The sequence below is a fragment of the Xenopus laevis genome, chromosome 2S (genome assembly GCF_017654675.1).
Source record: "Xenopus laevis strain J_2021 chromosome 2S, Xenopus_laevis_v10.1, whole genome shotgun sequence".
NCBI classification, from domain to species: Eukaryota; Metazoa; Chordata; class Amphibia; order Anura; family Pipidae; genus Xenopus; species Xenopus laevis.
This window is the reverse complement of record NC_054374.1, coordinates 60,107,041-60,128,234: the sequence shown is the minus strand read 5'-3', so window position 1 is coordinate 60,128,234 and position 21,194 is coordinate 60,107,041. Positions and strand designations below refer to the sequence as shown.

Here is a 21,194-nt window from a genome sequence, read left to right as displayed (position 1 = left end):
CAGGGCAATCAGTTATTAAATTACAAGTATACAGCAGCTTTGTCTACTCAATACTTTAAACCTTGTGCTTTATTTGCCCCTATTACAATTGATCTTTTTTGAGAAATATGAAATGCATTAGCAAAACTATACAAAAATCACTGCACAATGCAATTAGATCATTTTGGCAAAATTAGTGACCTTTGCATCTTTTACTCAATGTAAATAATTCACTAGTGGCCGTCTTATTTCGACATCTCTTTATTCTTTATACAATCCAAGTACACAATAAGACATTAGCTTTCTTTAGTTCAAAATCACTGGTCAGTTGTACTCTGCATTAATTACTTCATAAATTGAATATAAACAGGAATGGAATGAAAAAGTTTCCACAGTGAGCCTTAAAATGGACTTTGAACAGGAAGAGTGTCAGATCTCATCTCTGCCTGTGTCAGTAATATTCAATATATCTAAAACACACAATCACAGATAATTACAACAGAGTCACAGAATTTTTCTGGGAAGGCCCAGAGGACATTACCCAATGCACATGACTGCAAGAAAATTATAACCAAAGGATACATTTTTATTTGAAGAGTAAATGAATTTACAATATTGCGTGACTGCAAACAATGGACAGTGCGAAGTAACATTATCTTCAGCAAGCAATATTTGCTGTATATATGTTTAAGTTCTTGTGCTTGCATCTTTGTCTTGTTCTGTCAGTCATATCTGTTTTCATAGCTAACCCTTGTAGTAACATTTTTCTGCTGCTTTTCCTCTAAAAGTTCTTTCATTAAGATTACATTGCACGCATTCCTTACTATATCCAGTTTGTGTTCTGGACTTAGCAGTGTATTATTATCACCACAAAGGCTATTTACATGTAGTCTCAAAATGGCATATACTTTTCGATGGGCTCAAAACTGCTGTTGATCAAATATACATGCTATGATGGATTCACTTCTGGTTAGGCCTGGTTTACAAAAGTTACATTACAAATTATAAGCACAGCTTATGCAGAGTACCACTTGCATGCTATGGTACAGAATACAAAGCCCATGTAAACCATGCAGTAGGGTATAAAAGACCTAAAATGTATGATTAATTGCATTCAATTTGTCACTTTTGCAAATCAGGCCTTAAAATTTTATTGTTAGTATGCAAAGCTTCAGGAATATAATGCACCTTACTTTGCTTTTTAAATCTCTTTGAAGTTAAAATAAATAAATCAAAACGAAACTATTAGCATTTACAGTAAAATCCCCCTCTAAGGATGGATGATTCAGACATCAGAGTGAGGAAAGCTGCACAGGTGATGAAGATGCAAATCCTGTCTTGTAGGAGTATTGCCTACAGAAAATAGGGATGCTTGTATCTGGCCCAATCAAGCTCATTAGTGTTTCAGCAGATGTATGGAACAATGGTTTTTTAAATTGCATCTATTTTTTAAATAATTCTTGAACAAATCAGATGTCCTAGATATAAAATGTTTGGATGCACTGTGAACGGTTATACTACAGGTATGGGATCACTTATCCAGAAACCCGTTATCCAGAAAGCTCCGAATTATGGCCGTCTCCAATAAACTCCATTTTAACCAAATAACCCAATTTAAAAAAAAAAAAAAAGATTTCCCTTTTCTCTGTAACAATAAAACAGAACTTTGTACTTGATCCCAACCAAGATTATTTTTTTCTTAAAAATTCTGCTCAAAGGGAAAAAATTGAACTATATACAGTTGGAAAAATAAAACACTGTCAAAGCTAGAGATACATTTTAGACATAGCTTGAATATCTGTAGGTGAAAATAGTATATTAATAGCATTATTATTATTATAGTGTCTGTGCACCTGTGTATACATTCATAGTCCCTTTATAATAAAAGATACGCATTGTGCACTAACGTTTTGTTTGGCAAAGACCTTTATATACGTCATGCAGGCATGTCTGCCATACAGATAAGTCACTTAACTAGTTTATCTTGCAGAGCAAAATGAAAACAGGATATGTATGTATTCATGCAAATTTTAGTTAGTTATGCACATGATTTGTTAAACTATACAACAAATTTGTTGAAAAAAGGGAGACATCTATTTGAAACACACACTGGCAAAACCTTTTCTATTTTAGAGGCGGCTATAAAAAGTGAATTTATAACAAAATAGATGCAACTGAAACTAGATCTTGTTCCCACAAAATACATTACCACCACACTATACACCTACTTTGGACTAAAATGCATAAGTAAAAACTGCCTGCAGATACAGATACTAGTTTTAATATTAAGAGAAAATATTTCCCAGAGAGATTGTGTTCAGAAAGATGCTTAGATTCTACATTTTAAAGTGCTTTTGTCCTCCCCATGCAATGTGTGGTGCCAATCACTGCCATCAAAGCTGCCACTCAAAAGGTTATAGTCTCCAATGGAAAAAACACATTGTTTTCTCTGAGTATTAAAACTCTTCAGAATTTGTTTCAAGAATAAAGGTAGAACCACGATTTACCAAAGTAGGAAATCATAACTCCTATTGATCGAATGGTGTGACAACAAAAAGTAATTGTTTGAAGACTTTAAGGTTAACCAATTATACTTTATTCGTTTGCAAACATGGGACATGTATTTAGCTATTTTTGTATTTTAGTAGGGTTTAACAGCCCCATGTCTTTAAAGTTGTCCATAAGAGGTAACCACCTTGGAACTTTTAATCACATTCACATGCTTACTATGTTCTGGGCAGTTGTTGAAAGACTACGCTTAGGGGTCATTAGCAATCATCAAGCAGAAGATTAGGTTTGTCTGTCATAGAAGCTGATGGTATAGTGCTGACAGAAGCCCGGAGCTAGTGCCCCATGGGCAGAATTCACCCTCTTCCTTTTATGGTGCACATGAAAAATACACAACCTTCCAAAACATACAGTGTCTGCAACTTGTAAATATGCATGTATATCCAAAAGTGGACAAGACAAATGGACAATGCTGTACAAATGAGTCACAAAAGCATTAACTGCAATTTTTTTTCATAACCCAATTCATTTGACATGAAACTCAATAGACTTCTTATATACTACCAACACTGTTAAATGTTGTATAATGCCGTATAAGCTTCTGGAAGTGTCCAAGAAGCACTTACTTTATATATATATATATATATATATATATATATATATATATATATATATATTATATATATATATATATATATATATATATATATATATATATATATATATAGAACAAGGCAAAAGACGCAGCACAGACTTGTAAAGTCAAGAAAGCAGAGCTGCACCATTGCAGATGGACCTTGCAGCAGTTCTTGTGTGTATGTTACATACATTTTAATAAAGCACTGTAAAGCATACACAAAGTATAAAGGGAATCAAATTACAACAATTACATAAATTAAATTTTTACATGGCACAGGTAGAAATATTTGGCACTTTTAATTCAAGTAATAAGTACAGAAAATATGGGGCTTCCTTATAATCTGTGTTAAGTCCTTCACATCTTACATTGGTTGTTTTTCTGTTTTGTGTGTATATATAGATATATAATTTAGATAATCTTTTAAAGTTCATATTTTCTTATTTTTAGCACCTATACATAACAACTGCAAAATGCAATAACTGGGTATTTACAGTTCAATTGTTTGTAACATGCCAATGTCCAAATGACATCAAAAGAGGTACAAGGATCTAACCAGTAATGCACATCAGTCGAGAGTAACGACCGTCAGGCATTGCGAGACTAGGCAGTGTTATTCCAACGGCACAAAACGGCATGGAATGTTTACAAAAATAAATAGAAAAATAAGTTAAATCAATAAATAAATCAGCAAATGAGAAAATGTCTCAAGTCTACAAAAGCAACAGTAAAAAAATAAATACGTAAAAATAAAAAAAATAAAAACACTGAGATTTGACCCAAAACAGCATTTCCAGATGGATGAAGTTACAGTCACCTTTAATGCCTTCCTGGTCCTTGCAGCGCCGCTGGAGCAAGGAGTGCTTTTGTTTTTACTAAAACATCGTCCCAATTGCCCAAGATGCTAAATTTAACATTCTTAAAAACAGAAATACTTCTCTCAGGAGTGATGTTATATACGTAGAAGTAGTGGGATACAAAAGACCAGGATGCACGCACACAAGAAGAGAGAAAAGCCAAAATAAAGCAGCACAGATGGCTTTTGAAAAGATAAAGGCAAAGAGAGCAATGGATACACCGCTGTTACAGAGGCAAGTCTGTACTGTTGTGTCTGGTTTTTCTTGAGGTGCCATCATCCCGTGGCAGTGCTCTCTGCAGGCTAGACATGGCTGCTGTCTTTTTCAGGTCGATAACAGCATAAGAGTCAGCACGGCGGACTTGGTGATTCGGAGCCAGGGTGCAAGTGATCTGTGGGATTGGACCTGCTTTCCCTTCATTCTTCCCTTCTAGTTCCACCTGAATGTAGTTAAGTTGCCTCTGCTCATTATGTGGTCTTCGGAAGTCAAAGTTAAACACATTCGATGGGCAGCTACGCCGGGGTTGGCAGTCTGGCCGGTGATGGTGGTGGTAACCTCCACATGCTGTTGTTCTCTCAGCATTCATGTAGTTTTGCACAGGATCATCATGGTAGCTATTGAGTGAAGGTGTCATAGCATCAGCTGAGTCCTCCTCTTCATCATCCTCCTCCTCTTCATCCTGGTGCAGAGACTGGCACTCCCACACAGGTGGGAGTGGTGGCAGATTCTCATAATGTAGCATTGCTGTCCTCCGATGAGAGCAGCTGCTAAAGGGTACTCCATCGGCTGACAGTTTCAGGCCCCTATTGGTGCCCCCCCGTCGTAGAGCTATACTTCCTGGTGGCATTAAGCCATTGATGTTCTCATAGGCACACTTTTGTGTGCGCCACTGATCTTTACACTCATTATTATTGTTATGAAGTGGCAAAGGCTCTCTCTCAACACTGCAAATATGGCCCTGGCAATCCCTGTGATGTTGACAGAAGCTGTCTCCCCTCATTGGCATTCGCCTATAAGCAGGAGCTGGTCCCAGAACAAACTTTACTTCTCCTGGTTGAAGATACACCTGGGGGTTCCTTTCTTCCATGGAACAGCTTGGACCAAGCCTGTGTCTTGGTGGGTCATGGTATGGCGCATGCGCCTCAGGCAAGGAATGCATACAATGACGGCTTCCCACTTCTTCTTCCCCTCCACTGGCTGTATTCACATATGTGTGAGACTGTTAGAAGAGAAAAAGGAAGAGATGCATTACAGAATTATTTTTTTTTTAGTAATAAGGTTGTATGTTAAATATCTGTAACAATAAACCCCAAAAATCACTACATCTGTGGTTCCCAAAATGAACCGAGAAAAGTCATATTGTATTGTCATAAATGTGAGCTTTATGCATTAATGCAAGTCACACTGTGAATTCATTTTGGAGATTATTGCATGTTTATCAATGTGATTGTGTTAAAGAGAATTTCTGTTTATTGCTTGCTTGTATCCATAAATTTTTCATTGCAGAGCAACCCTATTGAAAGTTGGATTTTGCCCAGTGGTTTAACTATGTGATTTTTTTTTTTCAAATAAAATTTGTATTGCTGTATATTTCAAACTTTGAGATGATGATAATATTCTTCTGCTCAGGGTTTGTTATAAAAAAAAACTCTCCATAAAACTATACATATGTTGTACTGGTGTTCTCAAGAGACATGGATTTCAAAATGAATAGTTTTTTTACATAAATTAAATAAAAAGATTTGGAAAATTTAGGAAAATCTCAAAGTAAACGAAACCTTCACGTATGGAAATAATACCAAAAAGAGAGCACATATTGTTCGCATGGAGTGCAACACAGTTGACACTTGGTTTTGTCATGTACATTGAGTACATGACTGGGGAATAATTTGGGGGAAAGAATAGAGATCTCAACAAAATGTTAATCTTACAAAATGCTGCCGTAAAAACACCTAGAAATACATAACATGTCAGAAAAAGAACACACACCTGATCCTCCGGTGTCATCAAGCGATGACCTGCCTCCTCCCCAACAGAAGGATGTCTTACTGTTCCCATTGACGGATGACGAGCAGATGGGTAGTTGGGCCCATCATGAGAAAAACTATGGAATCCATTGGGGAACCCTGTATACCCCAAACCTACAGAAATAAGGAAGGAATGTTTAGAATGAAGTATAACTGGAAAAACTATTTAACAGAAATTGTAATAGGCATTAAAAAATACCAGTACAGCATGACACTGGTACAGGTAAACAATAAAATAGAGGATCTCAAGCAATACACACACACTCACACACACACTTTAGCTTAGATGCAGCATTACATTTACTACTTCTATTATACCAGCAATGCTTTAATACTATTATTTAAGGCAGTGTTATGCCATTACTTGGAGACATTTCAACTTGCCCACCCTGGCTGCCTATAAAATTGCAATGTGCCCAACAGGTCACCTTTTTTAAGAAAAATGTACTTGCTTCTAGTATAGGTATTACATTTATGATCCAGGAGCCCTTTAATTGGAAAAGCAGAAGTCTATAGATTACTATTTCATTTTTGACAAACTTACATCTTCTCTCTAATAATTAGGTAGTACCTTCTAATTCATGTCCCCATAAGTCTATTGTCAAAATGACTTTTTGACTTCCACTGCTGTCCTGCAAAAAAATGGCAGTAGTCAAAAAATGGGATCCACCTGGCACTGCTTCTGATGTTAAATAAATGTAGGGATGCACCGAATCCAGGATTCGGTTCGGGATTGGCCAGGAATCAGCAGGGGGAGGGAGGATAACTGCGTTAATTTTCGTCACAAAACAAGGAAGTAAAAAATGTTTTCCCTTTCCCACCCCTAATTTACATATGCAATTTAGGGTTCAGATTTGGTATTCACCTGAATCTTTCACGAAGGCTTCAGCCTAATCCAAAATAGTGGATTCGGTGCATCCCTAATTAAATGTAAAGCACCCTAGCTGATGCACACCAAGTGACAGCATATATCCACACCAAAATGTGTTTTTATTGTGCTTAATAACATCAAAAGCAGTAGCATGCCCCTTTGCCAGTCAATGAGGTTTTCCACCAGATGGCAGTGACAGACAACATTTCCATTATTCTGAAGACTACAGGTTCCAAGTATTCTGGAAAAATGCATCCAATATCTGTAAGGCTTCCATTTGCAATCTATTCAACAGTATTTTTCAGTTATTTCCATTTAACATTACATTAAGATAAATATGTGTTATACAAGGAATGTACCACATTAATATTGGGAAAAATATTTGCCAAACACCAGTGATAGTACTAAATCCCAAATAAACAAGGCTAATGAGCTACGCTTGATTTTCTACTATCCAAAAATACTTTATTTTTGTTGTTGTCAAATTTTGCACCAGTTTGAGTTTTCACAGTTTAAGGCACTAGGCCTCAGAGCACTTTGCTGCACATTAGACAATTTTCTGGGTGCAAGAATAATTTGATACAAGATATCTATACTTAGATACTATGACAGAATGGAAAAAACAAGCACATTAATTGGCAGTTACCTGGTAACTAATTACTTCAATGTGCAAAATGATTAATCATTAATTAATAGAAGTCCTACCATGCATCACTTGCTGTTTGTTTTCTCTGCCCGGGAATTCGAGCTTCCTCAAAAAAATAACATGCTGGCAAATTCACGGTCTCTTCATAAATTTGGCCAAAGTGTGTGAATGCAATAGGAACCATATGCTGCACTGGTGCAATAACTGATGAACAATCTCTGTCAAGCACGGTCTGTTTAAAAGTATCTGTCCTCCTACAAATCTACTCCATCCTTATTGGAGAGCTAACTCATTCTCCCAATGTCTTGCTCTAGCCATCTCTCACACTGGACCACATATTTTTAGCACCCTGAAAACACTTTGTGCAGGGAGTGGCTTTATGGGAAGCTACTACAAAGAAAATACAGTCAGATGGAGGAAACATGCACTAGTTAAATCCTCATTTTCCTTGTCCAGTATCCTTGTCAATCAACAGTCTTTAATGAAAGAACCTCTTTCCAAGTTTGCAGAATAGTATGATTCTGATTCCAACTACAAAACATTTCAAACATTTCAGAGCATTTTCAAAAAAAAAAAAAAAAGCATAATGTACATGTTAAAGGGGTTGTTGACCTTTAAAGTGGATTAGATTTTTTAAATCAGCCTTTAGTGGTAAATAGAAAACCTAGGGAGTTGTGCCTGTTTTGGAGACATCTATCTATGACTCATTTAGGTGACCAAACCCCCAGTAACATCATTGACTTATTGCTTCTTTTAAATGGACTGTGGCCAAGCAGCATAAAAAGATTAGAAGATTATACAAGACACAAAAGCCACAAACACACAAAGGTATAGTAGAAAATAAAAACAAACAGGTATAGTGCACTTTTAAAACAATTTGTACAGAGGTGCCCAGGATATATTTTCCGTGATAGGCCAATATGTCTTAATATACCTCCTGGGGCCTGCGGGGTACGCAATAGATCCATCTCCCCAGGGTGACCAGTTCTGGTAATAATTACAGGCTCTTCCACAACACTGATGCTGTTTCGCTGCATTAGCTCCTGCAGCAAGTTGAAGATTTCTTCTGCTCTTGAGCACTTGAACGCAAAGATCCCTGGAGAATGAAAAAATACAAATTTAGAGACTTTAATAGAAATCAGACCCAATACAGAACATATTTTGTTAATTAATGACTATGGGGAGGGTATTCTAATTGTTGTGTTTGCAGATGACACAAAACTCTGCGGCCTGAAATGCCATTGATTGACAAAGTGGCAATCTAGGCGGCAAAAGTGGTAGATGATATTTAGAGGGTCATTAAAACTTTTTTTTCTCATATTTTACCAGAAACAAACTCAACCTAACTTCCATCTATGAATGTGGCTAATTTTCTTATAATTAAACCCTAAAAATGAATATGGGTAAAAATGGCATATGTCATATAATGAACTTATTAAGGAAGCACTGAATCCACTATTAAAGATTCGGCCGAATACCAAACCGAATCCAAATTTGCATATGCAAAAAAAACATTTTTTACTTCCTTGTTTTGTGACAAAGTCATTAGATTTCCCTCCCCACCCCTAATTTGCATATGCAAAAACAATTTGGCATATGCAAATTAGGATTCGGATTCAGTTCGGCCGGGCAGAAGGATTCGGGCGAATCCGAATCCTGCTGAAAAAGGCCGAATCCTGTCCGAATCCCGAACCGAATACTGATTCGGTGCATCCCTAGAATTTATTGCACCAGCGTAAAATGATAGCTTCAACAATGGGTTGAATGGCTTTTTACCAAGAAAATAATGGGTCATTAAAAATAGCTATTGGTACACAACTAATCCATGGGCAGGTCGGATTACCATCTTGGTGGCAGGAGGGAATTTTTTCAAATTGGAGAGGCTGTAGTTGGGGTTTTATTGTAGGGATGCACCAAATATAGGATTTGGTTCCGTATTTGGCCAGGATTCTGCCCTTTTCAGCAGGATTTGGCCAAATCCTTGAGCCTACCTGGAAGTAAAGATTTTTAATCACATGCTGCTTGCATGGTTCACTTTCGACACTTCCTGCCCCTACTTTACATATGCAAATTAGGAATTCTTATCTGGATTAGTATTCGGCTTTATCCCAAACTAGTTAATTTGGTGTATGCCTATCTTTTTGCCTTCCTCTCTATTAACTTGCAGTTAGGCCGATTAGGTAGAATTTTGTGTTTAATACATGAAGAGTTACTCAGATCCTTGTAGAGGTTTGCTGAAGTTATTGGTGAGAAAACCCATTTTCAGAAATCTGACCAACGGTAATGGCAAGGAAAATAAATGTTTCCTCATCAGAGAAAGCACTGCTCACAGTATGACTTGCCAATTAATAGACTGTTCAGATTGTGTCTCTAAAATTATTGCATACTAAACCGTTACATGAATGGTAAGAACCACACTGTGTAATCTAATCAATTGGTCAAGTCTTCCACTAATTTAGTATTTTATATATTTAAGTGAAATAGGAGTTATTTATTATTAGTATATTATTAACACATATTTAAAAAGGGCTCCCACAAATACCACAGTCTCTGAATTGTTTTTGCTTGAAAGAAGTACTAGGCAGGGCTGCCCCCTGTTCCCTGAGTTATTTGCACTGGCCATAGAAGTGTTGACGAATATTATCACGTCAGATGAGGAAATCTCAGCAGAATCTTTGGGAAAGCTCCTCCAGATGGTAAATACATTTGGGAGATTCTCGGGTTTACTCCCCATACGGACCCATACTATTAGTTGCCTGATGAGCCAATTCAGTGGGTTAGTGAGTTTCAATATCTGGGAATTTCCTTTTTCTAAAAAACCACAGGCAATATCTGAGGAATAACCTGCACCCTATTCTAAAGAAAATCTCTACTCAGATGAAAACGTGGAAAGTACTTCCCTTAACATTCCCGGGCAGAGTGGCTATATGTAGGGATGGGCGAATTTTTTCGCCTCGTTTCGCCAAAAAAATGACGCCCATAGACTTGTATGGAGACGTGCGTCAAAAAAAAAAAGACGCGCGACAAAATAATTTCGCCGCGCGACAAATTTTTTTTGATGCCCATAGACTTTAATGGGCGTCTGCGACATTTCGCCGGCGGCGAATTTTTGGGGAAACGAAACGGGTCAAATTCGCCCATCATTGGCTATATGTAAAATTATTTTTTTGCTACAACTGTTATATATTTTAAAACTCCCCATATACCCAAGAAAGTGTTTTCAAAATTGGACTCCGATACCAATGCAATATGCCATTGGTATCGGATGCATAAATATACTAGGCGCCTGCTGGGGTCGAGAGCCTGTACCTCCTTGGGTAAGTCACTAGTGGAAAACATACTGGACTACTTCTCTCATGGATCTACACCAGTCTACTTAAAAATAGAAAACACACTGTAAGTAAGGAAACAAATGGGAACTCTGTATCCCAGACTTAGATGTTGAGGACTGGGAAGAAGCCCTAGAAGCTTCTAGCTTTGCTTCATTCAACGCCACGAGTAGGTTCACCCAAATACTCATCCTACACCAGGCCTATATTACCTCTGTTCGTATGTGAAAAACCAACATGCAGTCTAATGATAACTGTCCTAAATGGCAGTCACCAGGTTCGAATTTCTTAAATCTTGTGTAGAGTTGCCCTGCAGTTGCCCAATTCTGGTGTAAGGTCTGCAGATTATCTGTGGCCACCACAATCCCAGTTCAAATATCCCCTAAAACATGTCTACTAGGGGTGATAATGCACCTTACTAAATCTCATCACACACTAACACCAATACAAGAATCACTGTTTTTAGCACGTAAATGTACTGCTCTTAAATGGCTTTCAGATGACCCTCCTACTACTATTGTAAATACCTTCTGCGGGAGCATCTCATCCTGGCACAATTAGTAAACATACAAAAGGGTATAACTGATAAATTTGACCAGGTTTGGCAAGGCTGGCTGGACACCCCACACTTAAGCTGGCCATAGACGCAACGATCCGATCGTACTATCATTTTTCGTCCAGCGGAGATTGGTCGTTTGGTCAATCGGACAGGTTAGAAAATTTCGGTCGCCTGCCGATAATATCTCTGCATGTATTGGCGATCGTACGATTTTCAGTGGGAGACTGTCACTAGCTTTGTCAGACATAACTATCGTCAGAGGTAGAACATTGGCTGATCTGTTCTTTTACTACTTTATTTGATCGAAATGGTAAGACTTTGATCTGAATAGTTAGTGGAGGGTCGGGAGATGGGAAAGTCCGATCGTACGTTGAGTCGTACAATCGGATCTTTGCGTCTATGGCCACCTTAAGACCAATATTTTACGGTTATGTACCACTGCAATGCTATTTTTCATTGTGACTTTTATGGATAACAGTATGTAAAAAAAAAAAAAAAAAAAAAAAAGCAATGAACCGCCCATTTCCACCTATTCTTTTCTTTATGTGTTTTTTTTGTTACTGTATGTATTAAAAGCAATACATTTTACACTGCTGGAGTGTTCAGTGACTGAAGTACTTTAGAGTAAAAAAAAAAAAACAAGAATATCATGCTAATACAGATGAGTGCCGGGTCAAGTTGCATTGCCATCTAAGGCCCAGGAAACCTTACTGATCACTTCCCCCACCTCACTGTACACTAGACAGGTGTCTCTGTTGTCTAACACTTATTCCGGCCCTAAAATTACAGAGATGTAAAAAAGTATTTGTGCTCTTCCGGACATGGAAAGCCCCGATCAATATTTTTGTATCCAGAAAGCATTTTTAAATTCCACACTTCCATCAACAATAGTGTTGCTTCAATATTCTAATAAAAAATTGTGATCTGTTTTGTTTGAAGGCCCCACTTTCTGCCTTTTTGTGGCTTGGGCTCTACACCTGTGCTCTAACTTTTTGTTGTGGCAGCACAAACACACAGGTTTTTTCTTTTAGGTGCCCATGTCATCAGTGACCCAGGAACACATTTCCAAGTTGAGTGCAATGATGGGGCATGACCTGTCTGATAACCCCAGAGTTAACATGAAAAAGGCAAACTACATCCTAACAATGGGTTATGTAAATGTTATACTTTATACATTCTTTAGTATTCTCTTTTCCCCTCTACCAATGCTTGATACATTCAAGGTCAATCTATGCAATATTGCATGGGTATGTAAATTTGTTTGCAGTAGGTTATGTTTAGTCCTAAAAACCACTGTCATATTTAATTTGCATATCATGTGGGGTGTAGGCATTTAATGCTCTTAATTTTATTTAAAAAAACATACCTTGACCAGTCTGGCACCTTCTCCCACTTTCAAAGGAAAAGAGGTTAGAGTCATATCCATAACGCCGTAAACAGAGGTATGGCCATCTCACAGCATCACGCTTTCGGGTGTGAAGGACAAGTTCAGTTTGTGTTAGTTCCATGACCCCTGAACCCAACTCTGTTCCCTCATCATCCACATTGGTGACCTGTCAAGACAAAATAACTTATAGTTATGCAACATAGTAACATAAGGTGTGAAGTTGCAAAAAGCACACGTCTATCAACTTCAGCTTTTTGTCTAAATGAAAACTCAATTTCATCTCAATGTTGTATAGGATCCCATACATGTACAACATTTTTCCAATATACATTGATTAAACAATGTTTAATTATTTTAAAGTAATTTACTTGCTTAAAGTAGTATCTTTCTGTACCTTGCTAGTTCACTGCTTTCTAGATCTGACTACATGTTCCACCGACTATTGCAACACTTTATCAGTGATGAAGTCAGAACCAGCATAAAGAATAACTAAAATAACTTAATAGCAATTGCATTTATGTGTAGCTATACAATCTGTTAAAATTGTTTAAGAATGTGTGAAATATATAGGTATGGGATCTGTTATCCGAATATCCCTTATCCAGAAAGTTCAGAATTACAGAAAGGATATAGACTTTATTATAATCAAACAATTTAAAAATGATTTCCTTTTTCTCTGTAATAAAAGAAATAGTACCTTGTACTTGATCCAAATAGAGATATTATTAGTTATTATTGGAAGCAAAACCAGATTATTTGGTTTATTTCATTTTCTAGTAATCTTAAGGTATGAAGATCCAAATTATCGATCGATCCGTTATCCTAAAAAAAACCCAGGTCCCGAGCATTCTGGATAACAGGTCCCATAACTTTATATACTGGTAAGTTATTAAAAATTAAAGTAACTTATTATACAATATAATTTGTGTCTACAACCTATTTCAGCAGAATCTTAGCTGGTACTTTTACCTTAAATTTTGTGGGATGATTGTCTGGGAGACCATCTCGGCAACTGCAGCAGCTTCCCATGATATCAGCACATCAGGTGACTTCTTAAGGAAAAAATAATTAATTGGAATCTAACATGCAAGACAACAGCTTAATAAACCTCAGAAAAACTGGCCAATACAAAGGCCCTACCGATTTATCCATTCCTGTTCAATTAGGCCTGATGATCTACCTCACTGACTCCTAGCAGGGCCTGACATTTTTAAAGCCCACGGGCTATATTAACACAATAACTAAAAACAATTATATTATAAAAATGGAAATACGTATAAATAATGAAACTTTAAAGCAGAAACTGAAATAAATTGAAGTGCCTCCATAATGTAAAAATACCTTTAAAAAAATTAGCTGAAATACAGTACAAGGGAATACATATGTTGCCCACACTCTGTAGAAAAACAAATTAGATACAGCATGGTACTTAGTGTCCAGATAATTTTGCTTTCCTGTATTACCATGAAATCTACTGTACGTAACAAGACTTGTATATGCAAAATAAAGTGCACAAGCATACTGGGACAAGATGGCTGTGCAGTGCCTACATAGCAAGATCTTTTGGCCAGAGCAATTTTTTGCTTACAAGGAAGAGTGCCAGAACTAGTGCATACCTCCCAACATTTTGGAAATAAAAAGGACAAAAAAGTTGCCGCGGCAAATTTTTTGGCAATGCCCATTTTGAGGCCAGACCCCTACCATGTTTATTATATAAAATCTGACAGGTTATGAAAGTTTGGACATTGTTTTTAAGTTATTTAAGTTTTGCTAATGAAGGTGAATTGCCCTTTAAGCTGTGAGTCTAACTTTTCCCAAGGGACCTGTTATATTATATTGTTACAATTGCTTATCTTGAAATTGCTACAAAAGTATCTTATCAGCTGCAATGGCTGTTCTGGGCTCTCTGCCAAAAGCCAATTAAGTTAGCAACTTTGTTTCTTTTCTGGCTGTAGAGTGCAGAGAAAAACTGGACTTTCCAGTACTAACAAAGGACTGTAGGTTAAGCTGTCAAAAGAGGGACTGTCCCTCTAAAAACTGGACAGTTGGGAGGTATGCTAGTGACTTAAAGTGGACCTGTCACCCTGACATAAAAAGCTGTATAATAAAAGTCCTTTTCAAATCAAACATGAAATCCAAATTTGTTTTTTTTATTAAAGCTTTCATAGCTGTTGTAAACTGTTTAAAAATCTCAGCTGACAATCAAATATTGACTGCCCCTCCTCTATGCCTTAGGCATAGAGGCGGGGCAGGCAATTACTTTTACTTTCCATTCAGCACTTCCTAGATGTCACTGTAATCCCCACATTCCCTCTCCCACTCTAACATTTAATTCTGTAACCAGTGCATGGGAATGGATATCAGGTCCTCCATTCTGCTGCACAAACAAGATTTTGAGATGATGCAAGGCTTGGCTTAATAACAGTGTCCACAAAATGGCTCCTGCCTGCTTGCTATAATTATGAAATCCCAGACTGAAGGAACAATATTCAAATAAATTATATAGTGTAATTAACGTTTATTTTGCTTGACTAATGCGATAAAATAAAATTTGTAATAATTTTCTTGGGCTACAGTTCCCTTTTAATTCAGCTAGGGTTCCTAAATAATTGGCACTCCTCCAGAGAATTACCATTTTCTTGTAATACAAAGTTGGTCCACCCTTTGGTCTTATAGCAGCTGCTACTCTTAACACTAGATGTTAGAACATTACTGTTGAATTTTCTACCCTTCTGTCTAAAGAGCATCAGTAATGAAGGGCAGTGATATAAAGCAATTGGGCCTGGCTTGCAGTTGGTGTTTCAGTTCAACCCCCTAGTGTTCGGTGGAGTTGAGATCAGGGCTCTGGGGAAGCCAGTCAAGCTACTCCACCAACACATCAAACATCAATTTTGTATGAACTTTGCTTTATGTATTAACACTCCAGTCCATATTTGGCATTACCAGGGTGATTTTTGGGCTTACTTTGATCTGTCGCGAGTTAAAGTCATGTTCATGACAAATAGTCCTTCTGCTAAGTTTGCTTCTAGAGATCGTTTGAAATGTAGCACTGAATATTTCAGATAAAGATATTACATGTTAGAGGAGTGTCTAGATAAGTTTCTTCAATCAGGTACTACCAAAATTAGTAAGTTGTTCTATATTGTACAAGTCTAGAATATTTCACTGCCAGGAACTTCTAGTTAACCTTGTTACTATTGTCTTCAACACTTGGGACATTACATCATAGCCATTAAACATGTCATTAACATTTAAATGAGAACTATTTCCTCTTTTTCAACAGGCATTCAATTAATAAGGCTTGTGATAAATATACTTTGTTAATTCTTGAATTAAACTGGGCAAACAGGTAGACTGAAGCTAGTCCTTTGTGCAGGGGGGTTATCTGTGCACTGGAGTCTTAACTGGATGACCACAAATTATCAAAGTACAGTGGCAGTGGGAAGGGTTAAACAGAAACCAGATGAAGATATAAGTGCACATGCAGAATTTCTTAAGATAATGTTTACCAAAATAATCCGTTAGGTTGAAAAAAACACTTCCATCAATATTATGATTATTGTGTTTATGAAATCTGCAAACTTGCCAACTAATCCAGAGGTAGACAAAAAAAAAACTGAAGCCTTTCCCATTTGCCTCAGAGGTAAAATCTTTCAAGACTCTTAAGATGGCAATCAGACCTGCCCCTGCATCAACTTTGTAGTAAGAGCTATTTTCATTAATTCTTTTCTCACTTTCTGAAAAGCCATCCAATCCCTTCTTAATTCTTTCTAATGTATCAAATACCTAAATAAATGATGTATATTTTTCTTTACATAGCGTTACGAATGCATGCAGTGTTGTACATTTAACAATTACTAAAGAAGATGGAAATACAACAGAATCAAGCAATCCTGTCACCAGATAGAGCAAGAACAACATAAATTCAAAACTGAAAGTGCAAGCTAAGCAACACTATCACTACAGTAACCACACACCAACTCATCAAGCCCCAGCCCTATAAACAAGAAGAAAAAAAACCAGACCCTATAGTTAAAAAATCTGTAAAGCTTTGTCTACAGGAGTGCTTGAAAGAAAATGTATTTATGCAGTGTACTTTAAAAAATATATATTAAAAAATACATACTATTCTGTAACATGATACAGTTTGTTGGCTCTATGCTAAATGTAATAATGCAAGCTTTCAAGATAAATCGGTAATTAAAAATGATGGGTCTGGCACACAAAGGTTTAGACATACCAAAAACAGAGCATATTTTATTTAGAATTTAGTTCTTCCAAATCTCTGTTATAGATTTGTATTACCTTGGTTTAGCCATTCATGACAAACCAGATGTGTGAATTTTAAGGGCTACATGCCCTACTTTGCTCCCACATCCTTTCCTGGTGTTGGTTGTCTTAGTGCCGGTGATGATGCCATGGCACATTTGTCACCCTGCGTGTCACCTATAAAATGAAAAGCATACAAGCACTGAATATATGCATTTAATAAATCTTTTCATTTTCAAATATAACAAAATTACACATAACACATTAAGTAGGTTACACTAAATGATACAAAGTCTATTTCACTATGAACCCTGTTAACCGAAAATTAATCTCCCTCAATTCCATTTCTTGTACATTAAAGGCAAAGGCAGCAATTGGAAATAAATGGACTTTATGCAAAGCAAATTATAGGGGTTATTCACTATTAGAATGGCAAGAGTTATTCGCATTAATTGATGCGACATATTGAGCTCAAGTCTGGTGCAGCTGCAGAGCTCCTGTGTTGGTTGCAACTTTAACAGCACATCTAATGCAAGGGACAGAATGTAGTGATATGTGAGCCATTGCCTCAGACATGCATTTAATACATAGATCCGAATGCACCTTGCATTTCCAGGAGTTTTATGTGAGTTTATTGGAAATTACGTGCCCTAAGCAGCTTTAAAAAAAAGACACCATTCATGCCTTTAACATGCCTTTCTTTGATCGTCAGAGTCATTGTTTGCACGATGCATAGTTCTTTTACCTATTTTTTGTTGCACTTTCCCCACTGTGATGAGCCCTTATTGGTCTTTGACAGCAGTCATTTCATAAGGGGGGGGGGGTAACAAAAATTCTAAATCATTAGGCCTTTAAAACAGGAAATGTAAATATTCGGTTTTAAGCTAAAATTGTGCAAAACACATGTACAGTTCAAACCCTATTTATTTGGTTTGAGTTGAACGTAAACGTATTGCCATTTTATTTTCATGTGTTCTCCTTTATTTTGTTTTTCGCCCATTGGTTCTTATATTTAGGATGCAGTCTGTCATCATTACCCATCGGAAGCCTCTGGATTCTCCATTTCGCCCAACAATGGCGCTTTTCGCGTGACAGTTCCGATTTTCTTAAAACAGCCCGCAGTCCCGGATCGCTGCTTAAACGTCCCGCAACGCCGTTAATTTCCAGCTCCTTGGCTCCTGCCGGACAGCTAATCGCTACGTCACAAGTCTCATCTCGCGAGACGGTGACGGCACCGCTACACGTATATAAGCGCAGTGACGTTCCACCTTTTGGGAGTAACGAAGTGTTACGGTGTTTTTGGTTAATGGTGAGCTGCTGGAATACAGCAGGTTTCGAACGTCCGCTTACAGACAAATTTTTATATTTTCTTTGTAGCTCCAGCTTTTGTCAGTGAATAAAAAATGAGATGTTAAGCGTTGGTTGCTGCTAACCAAAAGTCATTGATATTGCTTGAGCTTACTCTGCCAAATTTGACTAAAACGGAGTATAAAAGCCAAAAACAGAAAATTGCCAATTTAGAACGCAATAAGAGTACTTTAACTTCCCAACACTTTTTTTTTCATTGTGCTTAGATAGTTCATCTGGAATAAAGACTTTTTTCAATTACTATTTTCTTTTTTTTTCTGATGTTACAAAGTTAGGTTGAAAACGACAGGTCCATCAAGGTCAACGTTTTATGTTTATAGTATATATACTGTCCAACAGCTAGCAAGAGGAAGGCAGGAAAAACCTTGTGATGCTTCTCCAATTGACTTGGGTGGAAAAAAATTCCTTCCTGACTCCAAAATGGCAATCGAACTAGTCCCTGGATCCACTTGTACTATGAGCTATCTTCCATAACCATGTGCAGGCCGGCCTCTTACCCACAGGTCATGCAAGTTCGAGTCGACCTCGCTGCTCCATCTATGAGTCACGGGCAGGTTGAGCTCTTCTGTGTGCTCTGCTAGCGACCTCCCGTTTCTGGTTTTATAGGCACGCGCCTGCCCACCCCGTCCCTTTTGTGATGTCATCGGCAGGGCAGGTCTATAAATGAAAACCAGCCCCAGGTTTAGTATTTCTTGACCCACACATCACTACTCCCTTGCTAAACAGCCATCCAACCCCCTTCTTAAAACTATCTAATGTATCAGCCTGTATGACTGATTCAGGGAGAGAATTCCACATCTTCACAGCTCTCACTGTAAAAAAACCCCTTCTGAATATTTAGGCGGAAACTCTTTTCTTCTAATCGAAATGGGTGACCTTGTGTCAGCTGGAAAGACCTACTGGTAATTAAAGCATTAGAGAGATTATTATATGTTCCTCATATAATTATACATAGTTATCATATCTCCCCCTTAAGCATCTGTTCTTCAGAGTAAACAGCCCCAACTCAGCCAGTGTTTCCTCATAGCTGAGATTTTAACCAACTTAGTTGCCCTTCTCTGGACCCTGCGTTAGGTCTTCATGTCCTAATAAATTTTTCTACTTTTTATATTTGCCTCTTTATTTTTGGAGATCCTCACATCCTTTTGGATACAGTGGTTTGGGTCTTTGCACCTTGGGACTGAGGTGAACTGTGAGTGTTTTCTCCTTTATTATTTTTTCTACTATATTTTTGTATCTTTATTTAATACTTATTTGTTGAGTGGTACCATAGACACTTTTTGTTATGTGGCAGTAGCACAAACCTAAGTATTTTCTTCTCTGGACCCTCTCCAATTCAATAATATCCCATTTGAGCACTGGAGACCAAAAGTGTACAGTAAATTCTAGATGGATACAGCTCAAGACCTTTTTTGCCCTTGCAGTTGCTGACTGGCATTGCTACAGCCAAGCTTATTATGTTCAAGGACTCCAAGGTACTTTTCCATTATGGATTTGCCTAGTGCACTCCCATTGATAGTATAGGCAGTTTGGATATTTTTACATCCCAGGTGCATGACTTTACATTTATCAACATAGAATCTCATCTGCCACTTGGCTGCCCAGAATGCCATTTTGTCAAGATCCTTCTATAAGGATGCCTCATCCTGGATGAAAATAATTGGGCTGCATAGTTTTGTGTCATCTGCAAACATTTATACATTACTTACAATACCTTCCCTAAGTCACTAAGAACATTACTCCAAACTGGACCGGAACTAGAGGTAAGAAAAAACAGTAGTATCTGTTTTATCATATTATAAGATGGGGTTCAGTATTATTAAAATGGCTCTGGTCATTTTCTGCCATCATACATCCACTGATTGCCTCTGTCTGTTCACGCTCCAATAGATCCTTTACCTACTATTTACTCAGACAGGCTCCCAGTTTAGGAAAATATAACACTTCTCAGTTAGTACTATATGCAGTGCTGGTCTAGGCCAACTGAGTGCCCTAGGCAATCTGGAATGCAGCCCCTTTTTTGGACTGCCCAGGTCAAAACTGCCTACCCGGTTTTCCAAATTAGGAAAAGCAGGAATTTCCTTTGGCTGTTGGCTCCTGAGAATGCTCAGTTCTTTAAATCCTCTCCTGAGCTCACAGTAACAATTACAGAGCTCAGACTAAGCAGTACTTGTCATCTTAAAGGAAAATTATGGCCTGGTTTTCCTGTGAATGCTATTTTAAGATGTTTTCAACACTAAGGCATATTTTAGTACAATGGCCAATTCTATGCAACTTTTAAATTGGTATTCATTATTTATTTTTTATAGTTTTTGAATTATTTGCCTTCTTCTAACACTTTTCAGCTTTTAAATGGCGTCACTGACCCCATCCAAAACAAATTCTCTGTAATGCTAAAAATGTATTGCTATTGCTACTTTGATTACTCATCTTTCTATTCAGGCTCTCTCCTAATCATATTTCAGTCTCTTATTCAAATCAGTGCACGGTTGCTAGGATAATTTGGATGCTAGCAACTGGATTGCTAAAATTGCAAACTGGAGAGCTGCTGAATAAAAAGCTAAATAACTCTAATGGCATCAAAGCAGGTGCTTATTTTTTTAATTCCTGGCTTTAAGAAAAGTCCTGTTTGCATAAAAATGTGGCTACAAATTAGGCATGGCTGACAGAAACATGGCTGAATGAGTCACATGATTGGGCAGTAAATATCAGTGGCTATACATTGTTTCGGAGGGACAGAGGCAATAGAAAAGGAGG

General features: G+C 37.4%; 1 protein-coding gene across 2 annotated transcripts; it reads right to left on the bottom strand.

The window, feature by feature from the left end:
* Positions 1-224: 224 nt before the first annotated feature.
* Positions 225-18,978, bottom strand: frs3.S (fibroblast growth factor receptor substrate 3 S homeolog). 2 transcript variants are annotated; one of them, NM_001091546.1, is given in 7 exon segments: positions 225-5,200; positions 5,971-6,122; positions 8,460-8,621; positions 12,780-12,966; positions 13,770-13,852; positions 17,106-17,246; positions 18,107-18,241. In NM_001091546.1, coding segments are annotated over 5 exon segments (1,554 nt in total). In that variant the 5' UTR covers positions 13,830-13,852; positions 17,106-17,246; positions 18,107-18,241; the 3' UTR covers positions 225-4,207.
* Between the last annotated feature and the right edge of the window lie 2,216 nt (positions 18,979-21,194).

Bases quoted from the DNA above. Each gene is read 5' to 3' on its own strand.
- frs3.S (XM_041583074.1), bottom strand. From the start codon at position 13,829: ATGGGAAGCTGCTGCAGTTGCCGAGATGGTCTCCCAGACAATCATCCC. The intron at 6,123-8,459 runs GTATATTAAGAC...TTATTTCTGTAG, and splicing joins TACCCCGCAGGCCCCAGGAG to GTTTGGGGTATACAGGGTTC. The intron at 5,201-5,970 runs GTGTGTGTTCTT...CTCTTCTAACAG, and splicing joins TGATGACACCGGAGGATCAG to TCTCACACATATGTGAATAC.